The sequence below is a fragment of the Podarcis raffonei genome, chromosome 2 (genome assembly GCF_027172205.1).
Source record: "Podarcis raffonei isolate rPodRaf1 chromosome 2, rPodRaf1.pri, whole genome shotgun sequence".
Classification (NCBI taxonomy): Eukaryota; Metazoa; Chordata; class Lepidosauria; order Squamata; family Lacertidae; genus Podarcis; species Podarcis raffonei.
Genome location: NC_070603.1, coordinates 84,184,805 through 84,206,473, shown reverse-complemented (window position 1 = coordinate 84,206,473; position 21,669 = coordinate 84,184,805). Strand labels below are relative to the sequence as shown.

Below are 21,669 nucleotides of genomic sequence, written 5' to 3'. Positions count from 1 at the left end.
ACGTGGATTGCTCCAAAATCTTAGTTGGGGTGCACATTCCCACTCCCTTATCGGCAATCATCATCTGGGGGGGTCATGTGTTTAAGAGCGTTGTGGCAAACCAACAGTTTTGATAGCAGAGAATTGTTGTGGGCCTGAAAGCAGACACACACACACAAAATATGGGGTGGGTCAGCATTTCTTATGAGATGCAAGAGCACATCAACCAGTTCCTTATTAAGTCTTCTTATTAAACTTTTCTGTGAACGTTTCCGTAAATAAGGAACTCGGAACAAACTTCAATTTTGTATTCTCCCATGAGGTTCAAGAAGAAGCCTAGTCAATTGTGGAAGTTGGCTCTAAATTCAGGTAATCCCCTATGGCAAAAAGTTGAGTTCCTCAGCAACAGATGTTAGTCCCAAAAATAGAGAAGTTGATGACCTGTGGAAGAAGCCAGTGACATGCACCTTAATTTGCATAGGAATCATGAAATATAAAGAGCTAAATTCCACTGGCTTTTGCAGACCAAGTGCTGAGTGAGAGAAGGACACCTCACTGCGTTTTCTTTTGGCCCAGGTTTGAAAAGATGTTGTGTGTTTCTCTGTTTCTGCTTTTCTCTTTTCACGCAGCTCTGAGCCTTAAAATCTGCTCTTTCAACGTGAGGTCATTTGGAGAAGCCAAGCGAACAAGACCAGAAATCTTGGATGTCATTGTAGAGGTATGTTGTTCGCTCTACGGGATTAAATAAATACTCAGCTGAACGGAGGGACATTTTATCTAGCTCATTTTTCAGGGTATTTTATCTTCACACAGCCAAGTCCTGCTAATGAATGGCTGAGCATTAATAAATCTGCTGTGTTCCTAACAGCGGAAGAATCAATTTGCAGACCTGAAGCCATATGTTCAGCAAGATTTATTTACACATTAAATCTAGCAGAAATACAATGCTGAATGCTGTTGCAGATGAACATGAAGGATTATGGGAACATTTTGATGGGCAAGAAAAATTGTCCCATTCTAATCTATAGTCTCATCAGACGTTGCTTCGTTACTAGCATGCTTAATTTGTTTAATCACCGCTATGAAGTACTCTGGCCTCATTAAGGAGAAATTACAATCACAAAATAAGTTGGACCCTTGCAGACAAAAGTGATTGTATTATAAACACCTTCCGAGTGATTTAAGCACTTTGGTGCCATTCAAAAACCTGTGCATCGGATGCTTGTAAACAAGAACAATACATCACCTTTGCATTGCAACGAGCTCTGCTTGAAGCCATTTAGCACTTCTAAAGTGTACAAGAAGACGTACAAATGCAACCGCTGTTCTGAATCCTTCCTCTCCCAGCAAATTATGAACTTCAAATCTTTTGTTTGACAGTGACAAAATGAGGGCACACGCAGCGTTTTGTGACATGACTATTTCTGTATCTGCTTGCAGACTCATTTCTGTAATTTTATTTTATTTTTAAAAAGTGGCCCAAAATGCTAATTTGGCTGAGTGGCTTTAAACCAGTGATTCAGCACACAATACATGAATGCTAAATTCAAGTCAGCAATTCAGATGCCTCTATGGATCTTCTGCCACCATTAGAGCTATAGTTTGTCCTTTAAACTTAGGAACACAGAAAGCTGTCCTATACTGAGACAGGTAATTGGTCCAGCCAGTTTAGTATTGTCTGACTGACAGAGGATCTCCAAGATTTTAGAGATTTTATTCATTTTTAATTGCATCGTTTTGCCAGGGGTTTCTTTGGTTGTCACCCAGAGCTCATTTGGGAGGGATGTGAAATAGAAATTTAATAGTTGATGTAATATAATATAAATCATAATTGTATTCTTTTATTGGTTTGCTGCTAATGAATGCAGAGTACAGAGGCATGAACCTCTCTGTGTACCTTAAGGCACTTTAGAATTTTCACTTACGCAATCCTTTCAATCTCTTGGAACATCATCCCATTTCTTAAAGGATAGTCTCACAGTATTTATATAGTCCTCAACCCGTTATTTTCCATGGTTTCACAATAGATGTGAATACCAGCAAATCAAATACTGCCTCAGCCACTAGCTTTGAGATATCTGGAATTCTAGAATACACAATACATTAATTGGCTTTGCCTCTCTCTAAATCCCTTCATCTATCAAGAACAGTGGCCTGCAGATGGGCCATACACTTTCTAAACTTTTTTTTCCACGTACCACATAACTATTCCCACATTTATCCACCTTTTTAAAGAAGAGTGGGGGGGGGATTTGCACAAAAATACTCTGGAAAATATGGGACACTGGTGGCACTGTGGGTTAAACCACAGAGCCTAGGACTTGCAGATCAGAAGGTCAGCAGTTCGAATCCCCGCATCGGGGTGAGCTCCTGTTGCTCAGTCCCTGCTCCTGCCAACCTAGCAGTTCGAAAGCACGTCAAAGCGCAAGTAGATAAATAGGTACCGCTCCAGTGGGAAGGTAAACGGCGTTTCCGTGCGCTGCTCTGGCTCGCCAGAAGCGGCTTAGTCATGCTGGCCACATGACCCGGAAGTTGTACGCTGGCTCCCTCGGCCAATAAAGCAAGATAAGCGCCGCAACCCCAGAGTCGGTCATGACTGGAACTAATGGTCAGGGGTCCCTTTACCTTTACCTTTACTCTGGAAAATGGGGGAGCATGCGAAATCACTGAGGGATCAGCTAATCAGCGTCGTGCACAGTTTGTTTCAAACTTGTAGAAACAGTCTTTTTCATGCTATGGATTTGGAAAAGGATAGATGTGTTTGGACTGAACTTAGTGAAAGTGCTTTGTACTCTCAGAATTTTGTTTGCTGAAAGACCAGGAATTTTTTTTGAAGCCCATTTCTGACAGGTGAAATGTTCAGGAGGCATGCAAAGCCTGTTCATTCTGGGAATTCCAAGTGTGTCAAATAAAGCATTCTTAAGAATGTTCTTTCTTTCCTCCTGCAGGTTATTTCTCAGTGTGACATCATGCTACTGATGGAAATAAAGGACAACAGCAACCGGCTATGCCCCTTCCTCTTAGAGAAATTGAATGGGTGAGATGTGAATGTCAAATTTATTAAAACATGCAGGGTCAGATCAAGGTTTTTTTGGAGTTGGGGTCTTGGGCAAAAAGCTTTCAGTGGGCCCACTTCTCAGCTGGACCACCTCCTTGCTACTGCCATCGCTGTTCATTAGGGCCAGGGGGCCATGAGGCAGGATGAGGCAGCCTCCTTTGGTGGTAGAGTGTTACAAGGCAGCACCCCCAGAGGCTCCCCACCCCGCCACCCCCACTAATGGTGGAGAAGCAGTGGTAGTTTCTGGTGAGATGTCACGAGATCTCTTCAGAATCCACCGCAGCTTCATGGGCACTGCTGCATGACCCAAGTAAGGGAGACTGGCAGTGGTGGCATCAGTTTCCTGTTTCACCTCAGGTGACTAAACAGGATGTGCCGCTCAGTGGAGGACCTGTGGAGTTTGGAACTGACAGGGTCAGATCTCCGAGGTGTCCTGCGTCTGGGAAGAAAAGGAGGGGGAGAAAAAGGAGGAGTCTGCTGTCGCAGAGCAGTGACGCAGCGCGTCTCTCTGTTTCAAGACTCACTTCTCTTCTCGCTGAGCAGCAGCTTGGAACAGAAGCTGCGAGTGTGCTCTTGGAGCACGGATGAGAATGTCAGAAGTTTCGGACGGATTTATTGCCTTGTAAATAAACGCTTTTAGAGATAAGAACTGAACTGTCTCTGGACTTGATTTATCCCTCATCTCACACGGACGGGACCGCTGCAGCTCTGCTCTCCTGCCAGGTCAACTTCCAGCAGAGCGACGCAGGGAAGTGTGACTGGACGCAGGGGTTTGATTTATGCAAAGGTTATGGACGTATCGCGTTTCCTGACAAGTGTGAGAAGGGAGAAGGCTGCCAGCGACGTGTTGCTGTAATCTCCTGCCAGGAAAGGGCAGAAGGGAGGTGCCGGAGAGCGGAGCCAAGAGCCAGGAGGAACGGCTGCTTCGGAGGTCCGGCTTGCTGGCAAACTTGTGAGTACGCTGAAGCCCCGGGGGGGGGGAAGATGGCTGCCGCACAGCAGGGCCATGAGAGCTACCCCGGTGAGAGGCTGAATGGGGCCAACTGGGAGGCCTGGTCAAGAGGAGCAAGGGGGTGGTTTGTGGCCACAGGGCTCTGGAGTCCAGTCCAGAAGGAGCCGGCCCCACCCATGCAGGCTACTGCTCTGCAGAGTGAGAGAGCGCAGAGAGAGCTTTGCCTGCTGAAAGCAAGTGTGGACGCTTTGCTGTTGCCCCACCTGGAGGGCGTTGAATCGGCTGAGGCCGTTTGGCAAGTGCTGAGGAGCCTGTGCGAAGGCTCAGCAGAAGCCAAGGGCCGGGAGAAAGCCGAGGGCCAAGGGAGCAAGCTCCAGGCCGGAGTGGGAGCCAGATCAGAGGGGGCTAGAAGATGCCCAGAGGAAGCCAGACCAGAGGGGGCTGTTCTGGGAGGCTGTTTCTTTGCTTCGACACCTCTGTGTGCTGGAGAGCAGCTGGGAGCTGTGGAAGAGAGCGCAGGCTGCACCCCAAAAGGCAGTGGGGGGGCAGGCCAGGCAGGCCATTCCAAGAGCTCTGAGAAAGCGAAAGGCTTCGAAAGTTGTTTGTGCTTTGAGGCGACGTCCAACAGCGCTGGGAAGCATCCGCTAGAGGCCCAGGCTGCCAAGGACACTGGCCGGCGTGGAATGTCAACAAAGCAGGTTCCCAGGGCCGGTTCCCAGCATAGACGTGGGAAAGCAGCAGGCCAGGAGAAAAACAAAGACAAGGCGTCTTATCACCTCACAGCTGCGCTAGCGTCTCTGAGAAAAGACAAGAGCCCTAGCCGGGGAGAGGCTGTGGCCATGGCAACCGATGGGAATGCTAGCAACGCCACGGCATCTGTGGAAAATAACCAGAGACACTCTTTATCTCTCGTGATCGATTCCGGAGCCACGCATTGTCTTGTGACATCTGCTGGGCTTTTGAGGAACTGCAAGACAGTTAAAACTGGACGCTATGTTACTTTAGCAGATGGGTCTCAAAGACCACTGACTGAAACTGGTCTTCTTTATTGCTCTTTTATAGATCATTGGGTAGAAGCTTTTGTGGTACCAGAGCTTGCCCACTCTCTTTTAAGTGTGCCAGCCCTTATGGCTGCTGGGTTTGATGTTTTGTTTTCTAACAATGTGTGTTCCTTTTCAGGAATGGGAAGAAGATCCACAGTGTCCAGAGAAGAGGCACGCTCTTTCTGGTCGAGATGCCCATTGAAGATGGGGCTGGTGGGAAAATGGGGCTGGTGGAAAATGGGGCTAGTGGAGAGTCCATTGAAGATGCCCAAGGGCAGTGTGCCAATGTCCCACCACACCATGATTGCTTACACTTATGGCATCGCAGGTTTGGACACGCAGGGTGGTCATATGTGAAGAAGGCCACAGACAACACCATTGGGTGCAGGTTCAAAGCATGTGACAAATACCTAGATTGTCAAGCCTGTAAGCAATCCAAGGTCGTAACATGCTCATATCCCAGGTCTGAGAGGAAAACCAGTAAACCCTTTGAACTTGTCCATGCAGATTTGTCGGGACCCATGCCGACACCTTCGTTAGCTGGATCTAAGTGGGTTCTGGTTCTGGTTGATGATTTTACAAAACATGCATGGCTATTTGCGCTGCAACAGAAGTCAGAGGCAGCTGCACTGATCAGGGATTGGATCACAGCGGTAGAGCTACGGTTCTCTACCAAAGTAGTTTCCTTTCAGTCCGATCGTGGGGGGGAGTTTACAGGTTCTGCGCTGCAATCGTTCTTCAGGCAGAAGGGTATCAGTCATCGACTGACGGCCCCCCACTCTCCGCAACAGAATGGGGTTGCAGAGAGGAAGTTTCGCACGCTACAGGAGTCAGCGAATGCTATGTTGGCAGACTCGGGGCTGCCACAGCGCTTTTGGGCCGAGAGTTATAGAACAGCTTGCTTCCTGCAGAATAGAGTGTTCAATTCCAGTGTAGGAGACACACCGTTCTTTCTGCTTCATCGGAAAAAGCCCAAAGTACATTTTCTGCGCACTTTTGGGTCTACGGCTTGGGTTCTGATTCCAAAGGCCATGCGCAGGAAAGGGGAGCCAAGATCCAGGAAAATGATCTTTGTGGGCTATGAGCCGGGTTCGAAGGCGTGGCGCTTCGCATACCCTACTGGCAACCAGTCCAGGCTGCTTATTAGCGGCAGTGCTGAGTTTTGCGAGCAGAGTGGGTGGAAGCGGCTTCACGGAAACCCGGATATTCTGGTAGACTCAGATGAGGAAGAGGAGGGCGAGGCTGAACCTGTTGCTGATGAGCACAGTCCACAGCCACAGAGTCCAGAGCCGGGATCTCCAAGGGAGATGCTCCGTATCTCTCCAAAAGGGAGTCCCAGGACCCCTCCACAGGTCTCTGTCAAGTCTGAGCCAAGGAGTGAACCATCCTCGCCAGCAGGACCAGCTGTTCGCCCTAAACGGCGCAGCAGGTCAGAGGGGGATGATTCTGACATAGAGGATAGGAGGGTTGATCCAGGTGAATCAGGCGCAGTTCCAGAATTCACGCTGAGGAGGTCAGCAAGATCAACCAAAGGGAAGCCACCTGAAAGGTATGAGGCCACGAGTGTCTGGGTTGGTGTGGCTAGATGTGAACCTGAATCCTTTGAGGATGTTCAGAAGTTGCCTCGGGAAGAAGCCAGCAAATGGCATGAGGCGATGCAGAAGGAGATGAACTCAATGGAGTCTCTTGGAGTGTTCTCACTCACACAGCTGCCGGCTAACCAGCAAGCTGTTGGCTGCAGATGGGTTTACCGTCTTAAACCCACAGAAGCAGGAGAGCCACAGTACAAAGCGAGGTTAGTGGCGCGTGGATTTACGCAGAGACGCGGAGTCCACTTCACAGAGGTCTATTCGCCGACTTCAAGGGCGGAGACTTTGAGAATGCTGTTGGCAGTAGCAGCACAGAGAGGTTGGAAGGTGAACCATTTTGATGTGGATGTCGCCTACCTGAACTCAGATCTCCAGGAGGAGTTGTACATGCGTCCTCCTCCAGGGTTCGAAGTCAGTGAGCCAGGCGTTGTGTGGCGATTGCACAAATCCATCTATGGGTTACGCCAATCTGCCAGGAATTGGAATATGTGCCTACATGAAGCCTTAGAAAAGCTAGGTTTTAAGAGATCTCTTGCAGACAGTTGTCTTTACATTAGAGATTCAGGCTTGCAACAGCAAGTGGCACAGGTGTTTGTTGATGACATCTTGTTGATGGCAAGGACAAGTGAACAGGTGGAGAAGTTTGCTAAGGAGCTTGGTAAGCGGTTCAAGCTGAAGCAACTTGGAGATGTCAAGTCCTATCTAGGCGTAGAAATCGCAAGAGCAAGTGATGAAAGCTTTTTGCTTCGCCAGAAAGGTAAGATTGAGCAGTTGCTTGAGAAGTTCAGGATGTCTGATTGTGCAGGTGCCAGATCACCCATGGAGGCTGGGTACGTGAAGGAGTGTCAGCAAGTAGAACGCGTGGTGTTCGAAAACACTGAACTCTTTCAGTCAGCTCTGGGTAGTCTGTTGTATCTGTCACAGTGGAGCAGACCAGACATAGCGTTTGCTGTCAATCTGCTCAGTAGAGAGGCTTCAAGTCCTAGTGTGCAGGCCTGGAATGGTGTTAAGCGGGTGCTACGTTACCTGCAAGATACCAAAGACTTTTGCCTCAAGATGTCAGCTGAGGGTGATGTCAAGCTGACCGCCTGGGTGGATTCGGATTGGACTAACCTTGAGGACCGCAAGTCAGTGTCAGGCCTAGTGGTGAAGTTTGGGGACTCAGTGATTGGGTGGAGGTCCCGGAAGCAAAGTCTCATAGCGCTTTCATCTACTGAAGCTGAGTTCAGTGCGCTATCAGAGGTTTGCAGAGAACTGGAGTTCTATGTGTGTTTGGTCGAGGAAATCTGTGAAGAGGATTGTCTGCCCGTTGTGGTGCATGAAGACAACCAACCATGCCTTAAATTAGCTGAGACAGGGCAATTCAAGGCGAGGACCAAACATTTGGACATACGTTTCCAGAATGTATGTCAGAGCGTTCATGAGGGGCTAGTTGCTCTGAAATACTGTCCCTCAACAAAGAACCTCGCTGATGGTTTCACAAAACCATTAACCTTCCAGAAGCACGAGGAGTTCTGTGAGGGTCTGTGTATGGGGAAAGCATTGATGGCTACTGTCTCCAGACGCAGGACAAGAGGGGGTGTGGAGTTTGGAACTGACAGGGTCAGATCTCCGAGGTGTCCTGCGTCTGGGAAGAAAAGGAGGGGGAGAAAAAGGAGGAGTCTGCTGTCGCAGAGCAGTGACGCAGCGCGTCTCTCTGTTTCAAGACTCACTTCTCTTCTCGCTGAGCAGCAGCTTGGAACAGAAGCTGCGAGTGTGCTCTTGGAGCACGGATGAGAATGTCGGAAGTTTCGGACGGATTTATTGCCTTGTAAATAAACGCTTTTAGAGATAAGAACTGAACTGTCTCTGGACTTGATTTATCCCTCATCTCACACGGACGGGACCGCTGCAGCTCTGCTCTCCTGCCAGGTCAACTTCCAGCAGAGCGACGCAGGGAAGTGTGACTGGACGCAGGGGTTTGATTTATGCAAAGGACCTACAATTTTAGGGCCCTGAAGCTTGAACTGTCATGGAAGGCCCCTTTGCAACCAGCAACTAGGTCTGGATAACCATTGTTATCTTCTTCAATAGGATTGCTCCATGACAGATCACCACACCTGTGCTACTGACTCTCAAACTTTGTTGAAGTATATACAACAAAAAAAGTTAACCAATTTGAGCTGTGTGACTCAAATTGTGTCTACTATACCCAACATCTTTAAGCAATGTGGACTGAAGTAGCTCCTGGGGCCCCTCCAGGATCAGAGGCCCTGAAGCTTAAGCCTCATTAGTTTCATAGTAGATCCATCCCTGGTGCTGCCCCTGCTGTTCATTCATTTGCTCAGAAGGAGAGGTCAAGGAAAGTGAAGGTTGCTGCTCCCCCTCCTTGCCCTTGTCATAGTTTGTGCGCTTGGAGAGACTGAGCATGCAGGACCATAACACAGTGGTAGAGCACCTGCTTTTCATGCAGAAGGTCCCAGGTTCAATCCTTGACATCACCAGTTGTGTTTTATGATTTTCCTGATATTGTAAGTGAGCCGGAAATGGTCTGTGACCTTAATAAATACATACACCAGTTAGGGCTGGGGATCTTCTTCTTTAGCAATCACTCGTAGCCGAGTAAGATTGTCTTCCATGAACATGGTTTTAACAGTAAATCCTTAAGTGACTGTGGAGGCCAATTCTGGATCCACACGTCCTTCCACAGTGGGGATAGGTTTCTGGGTGGGAGTTGATCATGGTGGTTTGCCAAGCATGCCTTTCTCTTAGAGCTTTTCTCTCTTTCACCCTGAGTTCAAAGTCCATGACACCTTTGGCTGGGAATATTCCCTGCTATAAACCCCTGAGAACCACTGCCGGTCAATTAGGACAACACTGATCTCATTGAAAGGCAGCTTTCAATGTTTCTAAGCAGCAAAAGCTAGGAGTAGGAAGAGAAGGGCCAGTAGGCCCCTTCTGGGATGTAGGCCTCAGGAGGTGACCAACTATGGCAGAGGAGAGGAGAATGAATGCTGAAGGAGGCCTCCCCTTTTCAAGCATGCCATGGTGGGTGCCTGCAGTATGGTGGATTGCAGTATGGTGGATTAATTCCTTAACTCACATTTCAGGCCCCCTCACGACACATTGTTTGGGAAATCACTGCACTAGCCCTCTCAAGCGCATTTCTTTCTCTGCCAGAGATGAGGAACCTGTGGGTCTTCTTAGACAACTCCCATCATCCCTGACCATTGGCCTGACCATTGGCTGATGGAAGATGGAGTCCAACAACATCTGGAGGACCACTGGTCCCCCTTCCCTACGGTATGATATTCCCCCCAGAAACATTATCCACGCTGCAGACCATCCCACCTAGCAGAGCAGGAGAACCTTGGGATGGACTGTGTCAGGGCAGAAAGGGGATTTTGCTCAGATAGTTAAGCAGTGAGCTTCTCCACAAGCCAAAGCCAGAAACATTGACTATTGTTTGTGTTTCACAATGGTGTGTGTGTTTCCTGTGTATTCTTTCAAATATATCAAAAATCATTTTTCTCCAGTCACTCGCAAGAAAAGTACAGTTATATGGTCAGCAATCGGTTAGGAAGAAGGACCTATAAGGAACAATATGCTTTTTTCTACAGGTAAGTGCATTTCGAAACTTTCTGCATGTGGCATTCTTTGGAAACTGCAAGAAAATAAGCTGGTGTATTAGCCTTCAATTCCCAGTTTAGATTGTATATCTCTTGGGGAAAGGGACCTGTCTTTTGTATACATATTAAACTCTGTACTCTCTGATGATACTGGGTAATAAATAAGAATAAAAGACTCCTCTGGGGCATCTAGATTGTCTTGGCAGACTTGGGAGTGGTTATATGAGCTGTAATACCCTGCGGGGGACTCTCCAGACAGCCTTTTTATTGCATATTCATGATGATTTGTGCTCACAATGCTATCGGCGCATTCACACATGACTTGAAAGCATTGGATTTTGCAGGAGACTCCCACACTGAAACCAGCAAAACAACCCTTCCTTCCCCTTGGGAAAATGCCTATAGAGCACCCTGGAAGTGATGGCCTTATTGCCCATTGACCATGGTGGCCCATTGGTCAAACAAGGATTTCTTCCAGTGCTACTCACTGTACAGAAGCAGTATTCACATTTCTTTCAGATATATGGATGTTATTGGATCCAAAGACTAGTATCTCCCATTTGCCTTTTTTAATGAATAAGCAAAAAACTAACTTGCAAAACTACTTTAAGTATCCTCACCAAGGGTAGCCTCCAGACGTTGGACTTCAGCTCCCAGGCAGCATGGTCAGTGGTCAGCAACGATGGGAGTCGTCATACAACATCTTGAGGACACCACATTGGCTAACCCTGATCTGCACTAACATCCCCTTGTTTCATCACTTTTTGTTTTATATTGCCCTCTCACAGCATCTCACTGGCTTCATGGCATCCAAGCATTAAGCTCTGAACATTTCTCATATATACATGCTTCCGTCTTTTAGGACTGTGGTGGATTGATGCTTCTGTAAAAACAAAACAAAAAACAACCACCACCACATAACTCTGAACACATGATTTTCTGTTCCTGAAATGCATTTTCACCCCACTTATACAGCAGAACATGAAAGGATTTCATAGCTTCAGGTAGTTGCATTACTGAGCCAGAAAATTTGAGATTATGAAAACTAGCTTGCTTTTTTTGCGGCATTTTCATTGTTGATTGTAGTCTTATTAGCTACCTTGTGGATCTTGGGACAGAAAGTCAGCCTATACATTTTTTTTAAAAGGTCTAAACTATTTGATAGAGCTGATATTCTGCCTGTATGTTAATTCACACTTCAGATCAAAAATGGTGTCAGTGAAGCAAATCTATCAGTATCCCGATCTGCAGCCTGATGACGAAGATGCACTTTCCAGGGAGCCTTATGTTGTCTGGTTCTCTTCTCCAAAAACTGGTGAGACATTGCTGAGCATGCACTATCCTCCTTCTGCGTGTTTCATAACCCACAAGCAGAGATACAGGAAAAGGATGAGCATTAGGGAAGCCCCAGATCTTTATTTTAGACTCCACTGATGAGCTCCGAATGGCAAGCCTTAATGTAGGGCCTGCTGTCTAGGCAGCTTATGGAGCCAGGCCTGCTTAGCTTCAGGAGTGGAAATGCATTATGGGCCTTCATGGGATTCTGTGAGCCACAGAGTACTCTTCAATCCCAATTTGGCTGAGGTTACTCTGCAGCTTCTTTAACTTCATGATTAATCCACCCTTGATTGCAGCTTTTTGTAGAACCACAAGCATAATCCAGAACTCGCCGCACGTTGACTTATTTGTGCCAAATTTAATTAAGGTCCTAAACATTAAATAAGTCAAGACTGTAAAACTCCAAGCACTTTGCAATGAGATCTGTTGACTTCAACATTTTCCAGCACTGCATAGCAGCTAGGCTTCTAAGCGTGATTAATGTCCTAGAGCTAGATAGCTGCACATAGAAAACATCTGAAGATAGGGTAGTAAGTAGCAAGAGGAATGCAGTGTGGCACATGATTTAAATGGTTGAATTATAATTCTCATTAATATATTGAGGCTTAAAGGTCCATACAATAATGTGCAGGGCTGGGTCTACAAATTTTGCTGGAGGGGGCAAAAGTCTGCACTGCTACCACCCCTTCTCTTGCAAATTCATGTAGTCACCACCACCATCACTGAGAGGACGACAGAGGCACAGGCTTCCAACAGGGGACAGGACACAATGAGAGAAAATCTTTTCCCCCTTTATGTCCCATGCAGGCTTCCGTCTCTCAGTAGTGGTAGTGATGGCAGTGGGACAACAAAGGGGGAAAGCGTTTTTCCCTGTTGTCTCCCACTAAGAGAATAAAGCCTGCTGGTTCATGTCCTGTCCCACAGCCACTTCTCACCTTCCTCTTCCTGGGGCAGGCAAAGAGATGCTCTTTTCTAATCAGCAGCAGCCTGCCAGACCATAAGGAGTCATCAAACATGTACCGAGGCCATTGTGTATCCCTGTCCTCTTTCTCCTGTGCCGCAGGGCAGGATGCTGTTTTGCCACTACCCCAACCTGCTGCCCAGGGCATGTGCCCCCTTCCCCTCCCCTTGATCCAGGCCTGGGAATATGCATATTTTGCAATGCTAACATGTCAACATCAAGATGTCCTTTTTCATCCCAGTTTTCAAATTGGATATAAGGATAGGATTCCCAACATACACCCTTGAATGGAAAAAAACCCACGTTGGTGAGAGCAGTTCCACTGCAGATGCTAAGTGGTCCTTGGGTCTGAGCACGTAGCTGTATGGAAGGCCACCTGAAAGCATCTGTAACCCATTCAGATCTTTAAAGGAAGTGCAGAGTCCAAAACTGTGTAAATACTCTCTTTTACTCTGCACCCAGTGCACTCCCACCATGGGTTTGGGAAGTAGGGTACACATTGTGTTAGTCACAAACCATGCCTATCCTGTATCTGGCTGTTCATTTCTTATGCAATACAGTGGTACCTCAAGTTACAAGCACCTCAGGTTACAAATGCTTCAGGTTAACAAACTCCGCTAACCTGGAAGAGTTACCTCAGTTGAGAACTTTGCCCCAGGATGAGAACAGAAATCGTGTGCTGCCGGCACAGCGGCAGCAAGAGGCCCCATTAGCGAAAGCATGCCTCTAGTTAAGAACAGTTTCAGGTTAAGAACAGACCTCCGGAATGAATTAAGTTCGTAACTAGAGGCACCGCTGTGCTGTCTTTTGGTGTGTTTTCCCCAAAACCAGCTTTGATCTTAATTGAGAAAAAGAGCAACCTAGCTGCATTTTAAGCCAGTAATGGGTTTACAGACCAAGAGGAAGGAAGGAAGGAAGGAAGGAAGGAAGGAAGGAAGGAAGGAAGGAAGGAGCTATTCAAGAGGTGTAGATCTGTATGTACAAAAGTGTAGCATGAGAATTGTTGCTAAGCAGAATCAGAGACAAAATGGGCCTGCTAAGATCTGGAATCCATTCTGGGCCCTAACAATCAAACTTCTTATATAATTACAAAACTTTAATGTACTTGATACTGAAAGAAAGATGGACAATGGGTGTTGTTTTGTCTTTAGAAAGACAAAGACTATTATGTTTTGGTAGGCTCAGGTGCCACATGAGCTTAACTCAAGACCCTCCAATATCCATGACCTGTAAAAGGCAATATACCTAATAAACAGATTAGATCTGTCAGTTTTTCTAACCATGATGGGAGTGAATTTTGGAAATGCTGATCATCTTATTTTTCAATGTTTGCTTCTTAAGTGGTCAGGGAATTTGTGATAATCCCTCTGCATACAACACCTGAAATGGCTGTTCGGGAAATTGATGAACTCTATGACGTGTACTTAGATGTAAGACAACGCTTCAAGTCTGAGGTCAGTCGCTGTTCCTTGGTGCATTTGTGCTAAAGTTGTGCTGAATATCAGCCCACCCCACCCCAGTGAACACCGGAACTTAGAAAGCTGCCTTCTGCTGAGTCAGACCAATGGTTCATCTAGCTCAGCATTCTCTGTGTTGATGGGCAGGAGCTGTCCAGGATTTCAGATGGGGGTCTCTCTCAGCCATACCCAGAGACCAGGGATTGTGATCTTCCACATGCTAAGCAGAGGCCTTACCACTGAGCTACTGCACTTCTCCTAAAGCTCCTAGTCAAAGTGTGGCTTGGTTGTTCTGAGCAGCCCAGCCATGTTCCTGGAGACAGGATTACTACTGCCTCTCATCCGTACTAATGAATGAAGTCATTTCAGAATTTTATCTCTCCCTCTTCCTCATAATCACACACCATTAACTTCCTCTCCTTTTTCATTTCTCTGATACTCCCCATAAATCTCTTTGCACCTGAAGATCTATTGAGATAATTCTCAGATGTGGTTGGCACACCCAGGGAAATTCATCAGTGACTCTGTGAGCCAGTCTGATCTGGGTGCGCCTGCTGCCATGATAGGGTGCCTTTGCTAAGAAGCTCAAAATAGATCACTTTCCTTTCCCAATAATAAAAAGTGGTGGAGGAAGTTGTCATACCTTTCTGCCCTGCTTTCTGCAATCCTGTCTCTTCAAATTTGTCTTTTCACAATCTCCTGCCCCACCTTGTAGAATTTCATCTTCATGGGAGACTTCAACGCTGGCTGTGGCTATGTTGCGAAGAAACACTGGAAGAATATCAGACTGAGAAATCACACTGAATTTGTTTGGCTGATTGATGACAAAACTGACACGACGGTGAAAGCCAGCACCCGCTGCCCCTATGACAGGTAACAGCTGGTTTTAGAGCTGACTTGTGAACCCTCCCATCTAGAGCCTCTGCTAAGCTACCTATTATCTGCAGTGTTGGAAGAACTCTGCTGGTTACCTTAACAAAATGCATGTTGATTTACTACAGGTTGTTAATATTGTGAGGTGGGAAATGTGCACCTGGGCTATCTATGCATGGATAAATTATTGCATATTTGGTCTCTTACCTGTGTGACATCACATCCAGCTATTAATCTATGGATAACCAATCTGTGACAAGTGCAAGAAATGGGCCTAGGCAGCTGGAGACTGTGGCTTTCCTGGACTGGAGCAGATTGGCCAATCTAGTTTCCACTGCTCCATTATTTCTTAAGAACATACACTGGAACATAAGAGTCCTGCCAAAAACCTATCAGAGTCCAGCATCTTGTTCTCTAAGCAGCCAACCAGATGCCTAAGGGAAACTCACAAGCAGGGCCTCGCCACAACAGCGCTCTCCCCACTTACAATTCCTGGCAGCAGGTATTCAGAGACATACTGCCTCCAGCAGTGAAGGGTGGAACATAGTCATCATGGCCATTCATTTGTCTAATCCTTTTTTAAAAGCCACACATGGTGTCTATTTCGGAAGTGAAATCCATTGTTTATGTGACAGTGTGTGAAGACATTCTTTCTGTTCCTTGGCTCAGAAGAATAAAGCTATACCAATGCTATCTCAAACCCTCGGTGAGTTAGGGACTTCCCCTGCATGTGAAGACAGGCTCTGGCAGATCGAGCAGATGAGACCAATAGTGGGTCCAACAGTCAAGAAGATGATTTCTGCATATACTTCTTGAGGAGAGATGAGGGTCAGATGGGGCTTGTCAACCTGGGAAGGTAGCTCATCTAGGAGAAGGAAAATTCTGATCCTAAACCTCCGCTGCCTTGCGGGACATCTTTGGGGGAGGGGTAAACCCTACACAAATCCAGAGAAGAGGCCCCAAGGTGGTTGGATGGTGTCTTGTACGCCTTCTTTTAGTAGCTCCTGCAACCAAGCTGATGCCCAAAGTATTGCTCTACTTTCCTTTGGACCACATCAGCGAGGCTGAGGTGGGGGTCTTGTCACCTGGGCAGCCCAGACCTCAATACACACTTCCCAGGTTTATGCCTCAGGAGGTCACTTTGGTGCTGCTAACACCCTGAGACTGACTTCACCCCGAGAAGCACACTCCATTGTGTCTGAAGACAGACAGATGCCAACAATTACCAAGGCACAATGGGCTTCACAGAGAAAAGTTTTTCTTCCTCCTTCACAACACTAGAATTCATGGAGCTCCAATGGAGCTGAATATTGGAAGATTTGGGACAGATAAAAGAATGTACTGTTTCAACCAGCTCATAGGCTATGGCACTCGCTCCCATAATAGGCAATGATTGCCACCAACTTGGATGGCTTTAAGAGGATTGGAAAAATTCATGGGGAATAAGCCTATCCATGGCTGCTAGCCAGGATGACTATGCTCTGCCTCCATAGCTGGAGACAGCAGTGCTTCTATTGCCAGTTGCTGGAAACTGCAGGAGGGGAGAGCGCTCTTGGGCTTGCAGATTTCCCGCAGGTATCTAGGTGGCTACTGTGAGAACATGATGCTGGGCTAAAAGGACCATTGGCCTGATCCTGCGCGCTCGTCTTATGTTCTTATATGTACTACTGTGTGAACTTGAAGGCCACCTCCTCATACTTCATACCTGCCTTCTTGCACACGTTTTGTTTAATTCGTTGTATTCCATCATTCTTGCACATCCTACTGCGCTATGCAAGAAAAAAAGAATGAACAACTGAAACCATTCTAAAATATTTAAAAGTCTACAAAAGAGTCAAAATGTTGCATCAGTGATTCGGGGATGCAGGGAAGCAGGTTAGCCACCACTGTAATCCCCCATTGAGAGGCAGTAAGGGCAAGTTAATTGCAGCTTTTGCAACAGAACCATTCCTGGGTTGCACGTTGTCATCCTCCCTGTGCAAGTCCTTTGGTTGATTTCCAGACAGAAAACTTTTGACCTCCATGACGTCTGCCAGGATAATCACCTGAACATACTGATGCTCACGATGAGCTCATTCCCTGCTGTTGGCACAGCACTTTCCCTCCCTCTGCCCACGCTGCTACCCTTGGCAAGATCACCTCCCTCCCTTGTTCCCGAAACAGCTGGCAAGCAAGCGCTGTGTTAGATAGGAGTGTACTTCTGAGTCACAATCCAGCCTCCTTTCCCAGCAGTGTGCATCAGGTAGTGCCAGGATGATTAGTGATGTCTGAACATAGTCCTGTGAGGACGGGGAGTTTGGGAGAAAGAGAGAAATCGCTTGGGGAAGCTCTTCTCCGGTTGTTTTTTGCACAAAGCACTGCACAGACAAATGTGTCAGGTGGGTATCCCTGTGGCAGCCTACCTGCAGTGGAATGAACTTCACCGAGCTGAGAGCAAACGTTCAATCCCTGAAGATCTCCAGAGGACTTTGCATTGCAGAATTAGATGGAGAAAAAGGCTGGTATCATTGGGTTAGTAACTGCATTCCTAAGCAGTGGTGAATTGGCGAGAGTCCCAAGGCCAAGATAGAGAGGCTGGAGGGGGGCCTTTTTGCTCCCCCCTGGGCCTGAGGTTCCCCATCCATGATCTGAGATACGCAGCTGGCTAACCTTCATGCTTCTCAGAATTTTGACTTACCAAGTAAGGCCTGACACCAGAACAAGAATATCAGAAGCAGTCCTAATAACAAGCACTAAAGCTTACCTGTATCTGTGCAGTTCAGCCAGAAATACTTGAGAACCCACTACATTTGGGATAATTTTAATTGGTTATTCTTTTGTTTTTCCTACCTTTATGACTAATGGAAACTGATGCACTATTGAGGCACTTAAATTGCCATTTTCCATCGTCCTCTACCACCCACGGAAAGATGAAATAGCAACTAAGAGACAAGCTATTTGTGGATCAGCTTAATTGCTGAAATTTGCAGGCAACTCTCCTTTCCTTGCCTTGCCTCTGGGTCGCTTGCAAATTCATCTTTGTGCTATCAAAACCCACCATGCTCCCTGCTCACCTTTTCTTTCTGACAGCAGCATATGTATTCTCCTCCTGCACAGCAGGCTAACACCCAGTGGTCTTGTTTTCGCCTCTTACAGGATTGTGCTCCGTGGGGAGAAACTCATAAATGCTGTTGTACCAGACTCAGCCGGCATCTTTGATTTTCAGAGGGCCTTTTCGATGACTGAAGCACAGGTTTGTGTAAGACAGGAATAGTACACAAGCGGAGTGTTTTTGCGTTCTCGTCCTGCATCCGCCGGGGCTTGAGTCCACAGCTGCGCTGCGTCAAAACTGGAGAAGCAGACCAGTGAGAGAGGCAGGCAGCCAGTCGAGGGGAAACAAGCAGGTAGAGCAGATTAGCAGGAAGAACCATGAGCTGAGAAGTACAGGGAATCACATAACAGAATTCCAGGCCCATCTGCACAGATAGACAGGTGTGTGCCATGTGTACAGCCAACATACTTCCATCACTTTATCCCCCACTGTGTTTGTCTACGCAAATCAGAGACCTGTGTGGATCATGCTGCGCAAACAGCTGGAGTAACACAACTCCAACAACTGAGGAGCCAAGAACATGATTTATGTAGTACCTGCAGCTGCATCAGTGGCTGATAAGAAAATACGCCACTTTAGAGCTGTACTTTGGCAGTCTTTAGATGAATGGCCTGCCAGCCAGTGTTTGAAAAAGAAAAGGTTCTGACCTCCTTTTTTACTCCTTTACCTAATCCTCAGACCTTAGTTGGCACAAAAGAGTCTTTGAGAAAGAGTATTCTTGCAGAGTATTGCTGCTTTTATTCTTAAAAAGTCGTCTTCTCCAACCACAATCGAGATCGACAGCTTTTTACACACACCAAACGCAACCAGCTTTCTACCATCCAACCAACCCACACCCAACACTAACATTGACCACTCTGTATATACAGGTACAATTAGGTGAAAGGTTGCATGAGTCATTGTAGGCCGCTGACTCATGCTGACTTAGTCCTTTTAGCATTAAAGAAACAGCGGCCAATTTTTAGCCGTGACATAGCCCACGTGCTCTGTCAGCAAGTCCTGCCACTGATAGGGCACTCCAACTAGCCCCTGCCCCCTAGTGTCCCTGGGAGGAGATAGAGCTCAGTGGCATAGCATCTGCTATGCATGCAGAGGGGCCCAGTATCGTATAATTATAGAATCACAGAACTATAGAATTGGAAAAAGCCCTGAGGATCATCTAGTCCAACCCCCTGCAATGCAGCTGTCCTATACGGGGATCAAACTTGCAACCTTGGCATTATCGGCACCATGCTTTAACCAAATGAGCTGTCCAAGAAGGACTGGGGGGGACTCTTGTCCTGAACCTGGAGAGCCACTGCCAGTCAGTGGGGACAATGCTGAGTTACAAAGACCAGTGGTCTGATCCTATGTTCCTGTGCACACACAGCAGGAGTGTCTGCAGGGAGGGAGACTTTGTGCGGGCTGCTACAAACGCAATGGAGCCCATGTGCATCTAGAATCCTGATTGTGCAGGGCACAGTGGCATAGTGTGGGCGGAGCCACGGGGCACTTACCCTGGGTGCAAAATTCTTAGGGGCACAAAATTTCAAAAGGAAATAAAAATATTAATAAAAAATAAATAGTGGACCCTCCTGCTAACACAGAATATCTCCCAATGTTCATGTGGATGGGCTGCGGAGAGGATTTGAGCTATGGCTGGTTGCTAGGGCGCCTTCTGCATGGGCTTTAGAAACATGACCACTCTCCCTTGGCCATGGCTGCCACTTGGGTTGGCTGCCAAGCTATTGCCCCTTCACTCCAGCCTATTGGCAGGCAGTGCCAAGGATACTTGCCTTGCCCCAGACACTGGCAACCCATGCTATGCCACTGGAAGGATGTACAGATGGCAAGCATGGATCTAGGGTGTGATGTCATGGTCAGGACTACTCAGCACAGCCTTCTCACATATTGGCAGAATGCACAAGAAGTTTCCCCAAAGAAGGCTAATGTGACATGGGGAAACCCACACTAACACAGTGCATTGTGCTGCAGTATTCACGATCTATTCCCTGTGCTGTAATGTAGTAGAGCTCTCAGGTTGGTTGCATATTCCATATGTGTGCTTGTCGGACAGATGCATCCATAGCCTTCCTGAGCAATTTGGCTTTGGATGTTTGAAAGCATAGCAGCCAGATTTATTGGTGGCTTCCCTGGAATAAGGGCTATGCACCTCACTTAGGGGCTATCTTTGTGTGGCTTCATATAGCAACAAATGGCAATTACTCAACATAGTATGGCTTTTAAATATTTGTATGCAAGGGACAGGGTGTCCAATTAATCCACCTACTGTGTCCCTTACTCTGCAGGCTTTAGCAGTGAGCGATCACTTTCCAGTAGAGTTCCAGCTGAGAGCCAGCAGACATTCCCCAAGACGAGCAAGAGCAAGCAATCGTAGGCGCCTCTTGCAACAGGGCTAGACAAGAGACTGCTGTTCTCCGAAGAGAAAAGAAATTGGATGTATATTCACAAGAAAAGAGTGGGTTTAGTTTTTGACCTTTTCCTTGATGTATGTCGGCCTCCCATATGGCCTATTTCACCAAAAATATGCAAACCGAAACTATTTTTATTGTTAAAAGCATTCAAGGTTAAATAAAATAAATGAGCTAAAATTAACTTTGCCGTAACCTGAAAGACAAATGCAGTGAGGCAATCTGAATGCCTTAGCAATGTCTTCAGCAGGGGTTGTTTGGTGAAACAATTTGTTCAGAGTTGTTCGGCATCTCTGCCTGTTCCCAACTTTGGTCTTCTGGCCAAAGATATTTTACAATCAAGAACTCAGAAATAAGCTACAGAAACACACTTTTTGCCATTGACTGACTCCAATCTTGTAGGTGGGTGCATGCACACGGGCGCGCGCACACACACACGTCACATTACTTCTTTGAAGTTAGAGAAATGTGAAATTGTTGATTTAGGTGGAAATCCAAAGGTTACCAAAATAAAAACTTAGCACTGAGACACTGAGTACTCAACTCTCCCCTCAGATCAGATCAAAGAAGAATGTGCCTTAAGGTTTTTTCAGTTTTTCCAATTTTAAGTTCAGTTCAGAGGGAGCAGTTTAACCCTCAAGAAATTTCATCAGCGTTCTAATACATACGTTTTTATAAATAAGCTTGCCTAACATAAGCAATTTCATCTGATGTAGTGCATTTTTGAGTGATATTTTCACTAGCATACACATTTGTACACACACACACACACACACACACACACCAGAATATGCCTTTTCATGCACATTACTTGGTTGGAGAACTTTGCTGCAAAATTCAGAGAGCTTCAAATATTCAACAATGGCAGTGTTTCTGTTAGCCTATGGTTCCAAGGAGTGTGAATTACTGAATATTCACCTTACATACAAACTTAATCAAGTCTTCTCCCTCATCCTTAATCAAACCCAAATTCTCAGTCTGGATGAACTGAGACCATGCAAGTAGGTTGGAAAATGATGCTTTACATTTGCCTTTCTAGATTATTGCAATTTTAAAGATGGGCCAGTAGGGTGAATGTTGTAATGCTAGACTAAATTTTATTTCACAGCTTGATCTTGCTTGGGTGCTCAGGATCTAATTTCTTCCCGTATTAAGGTGACAGGGAAAATTATCCTCAAGTCAGACTGATTAATGACTTGGGTGGCTTTTTGTCCTTTTCTCTCTCTTATGGAACCATCTGCTTTATCTTCACTCAAATTGTTTGTCTCTGCACACCATGCACAAAGTGATGTCCTTTGTTGGATCAATT

General features: G+C 46.5%; 1 protein-coding gene across 1 annotated transcript; it reads left to right on the top strand.

Annotated features, from left to right (window-relative positions):
• The first annotated feature begins 416 nt into the window (after positions 1-416).
• DNASE1L3 (deoxyribonuclease 1 like 3) lies at positions 417-20,536 on the top strand. Its single transcript, XM_053377924.1, has 8 exons — positions 417-697; positions 2,928-3,016; positions 10,137-10,220; positions 11,432-11,544; positions 13,870-13,982; positions 14,701-14,858; positions 17,994-18,090; positions 20,238-20,536. Exons 1-8 carry the CDS (start codon positions 566-568, stop codon positions 20,346-20,348), a joined length of 897 nt encoding a protein of 298 aa, XP_053233899.1. The 5' UTR covers positions 417-565; the 3' UTR covers positions 20,349-20,536.
• Positions 20,537-21,669: the final 1,133 nt, after the last annotated feature.

Excerpts from the sequence above, each read along its gene's own strand:
- DNASE1L3 (XM_053377924.1), top strand. The coding sequence starts at position 566 with ATGTTGTGTGTTTCTCTGTTTCTGCTTTTCTCTTTTCACGCAGCTCTG. Across the intron at positions 11,545-13,869 it reads GTTCTCTTCTCCAAAAACTG|TGGTCAGGGAATTTGTGATA; the intron begins GTGAGACATTGC and ends TTGCTTCTTAAG. Across the intron at positions 13,983-14,700 it reads GACAACGCTTCAAGTCTGAG|AATTTCATCTTCATGGGAGA; the intron begins GTCAGTCGCTGT and ends CCCACCTTGTAG.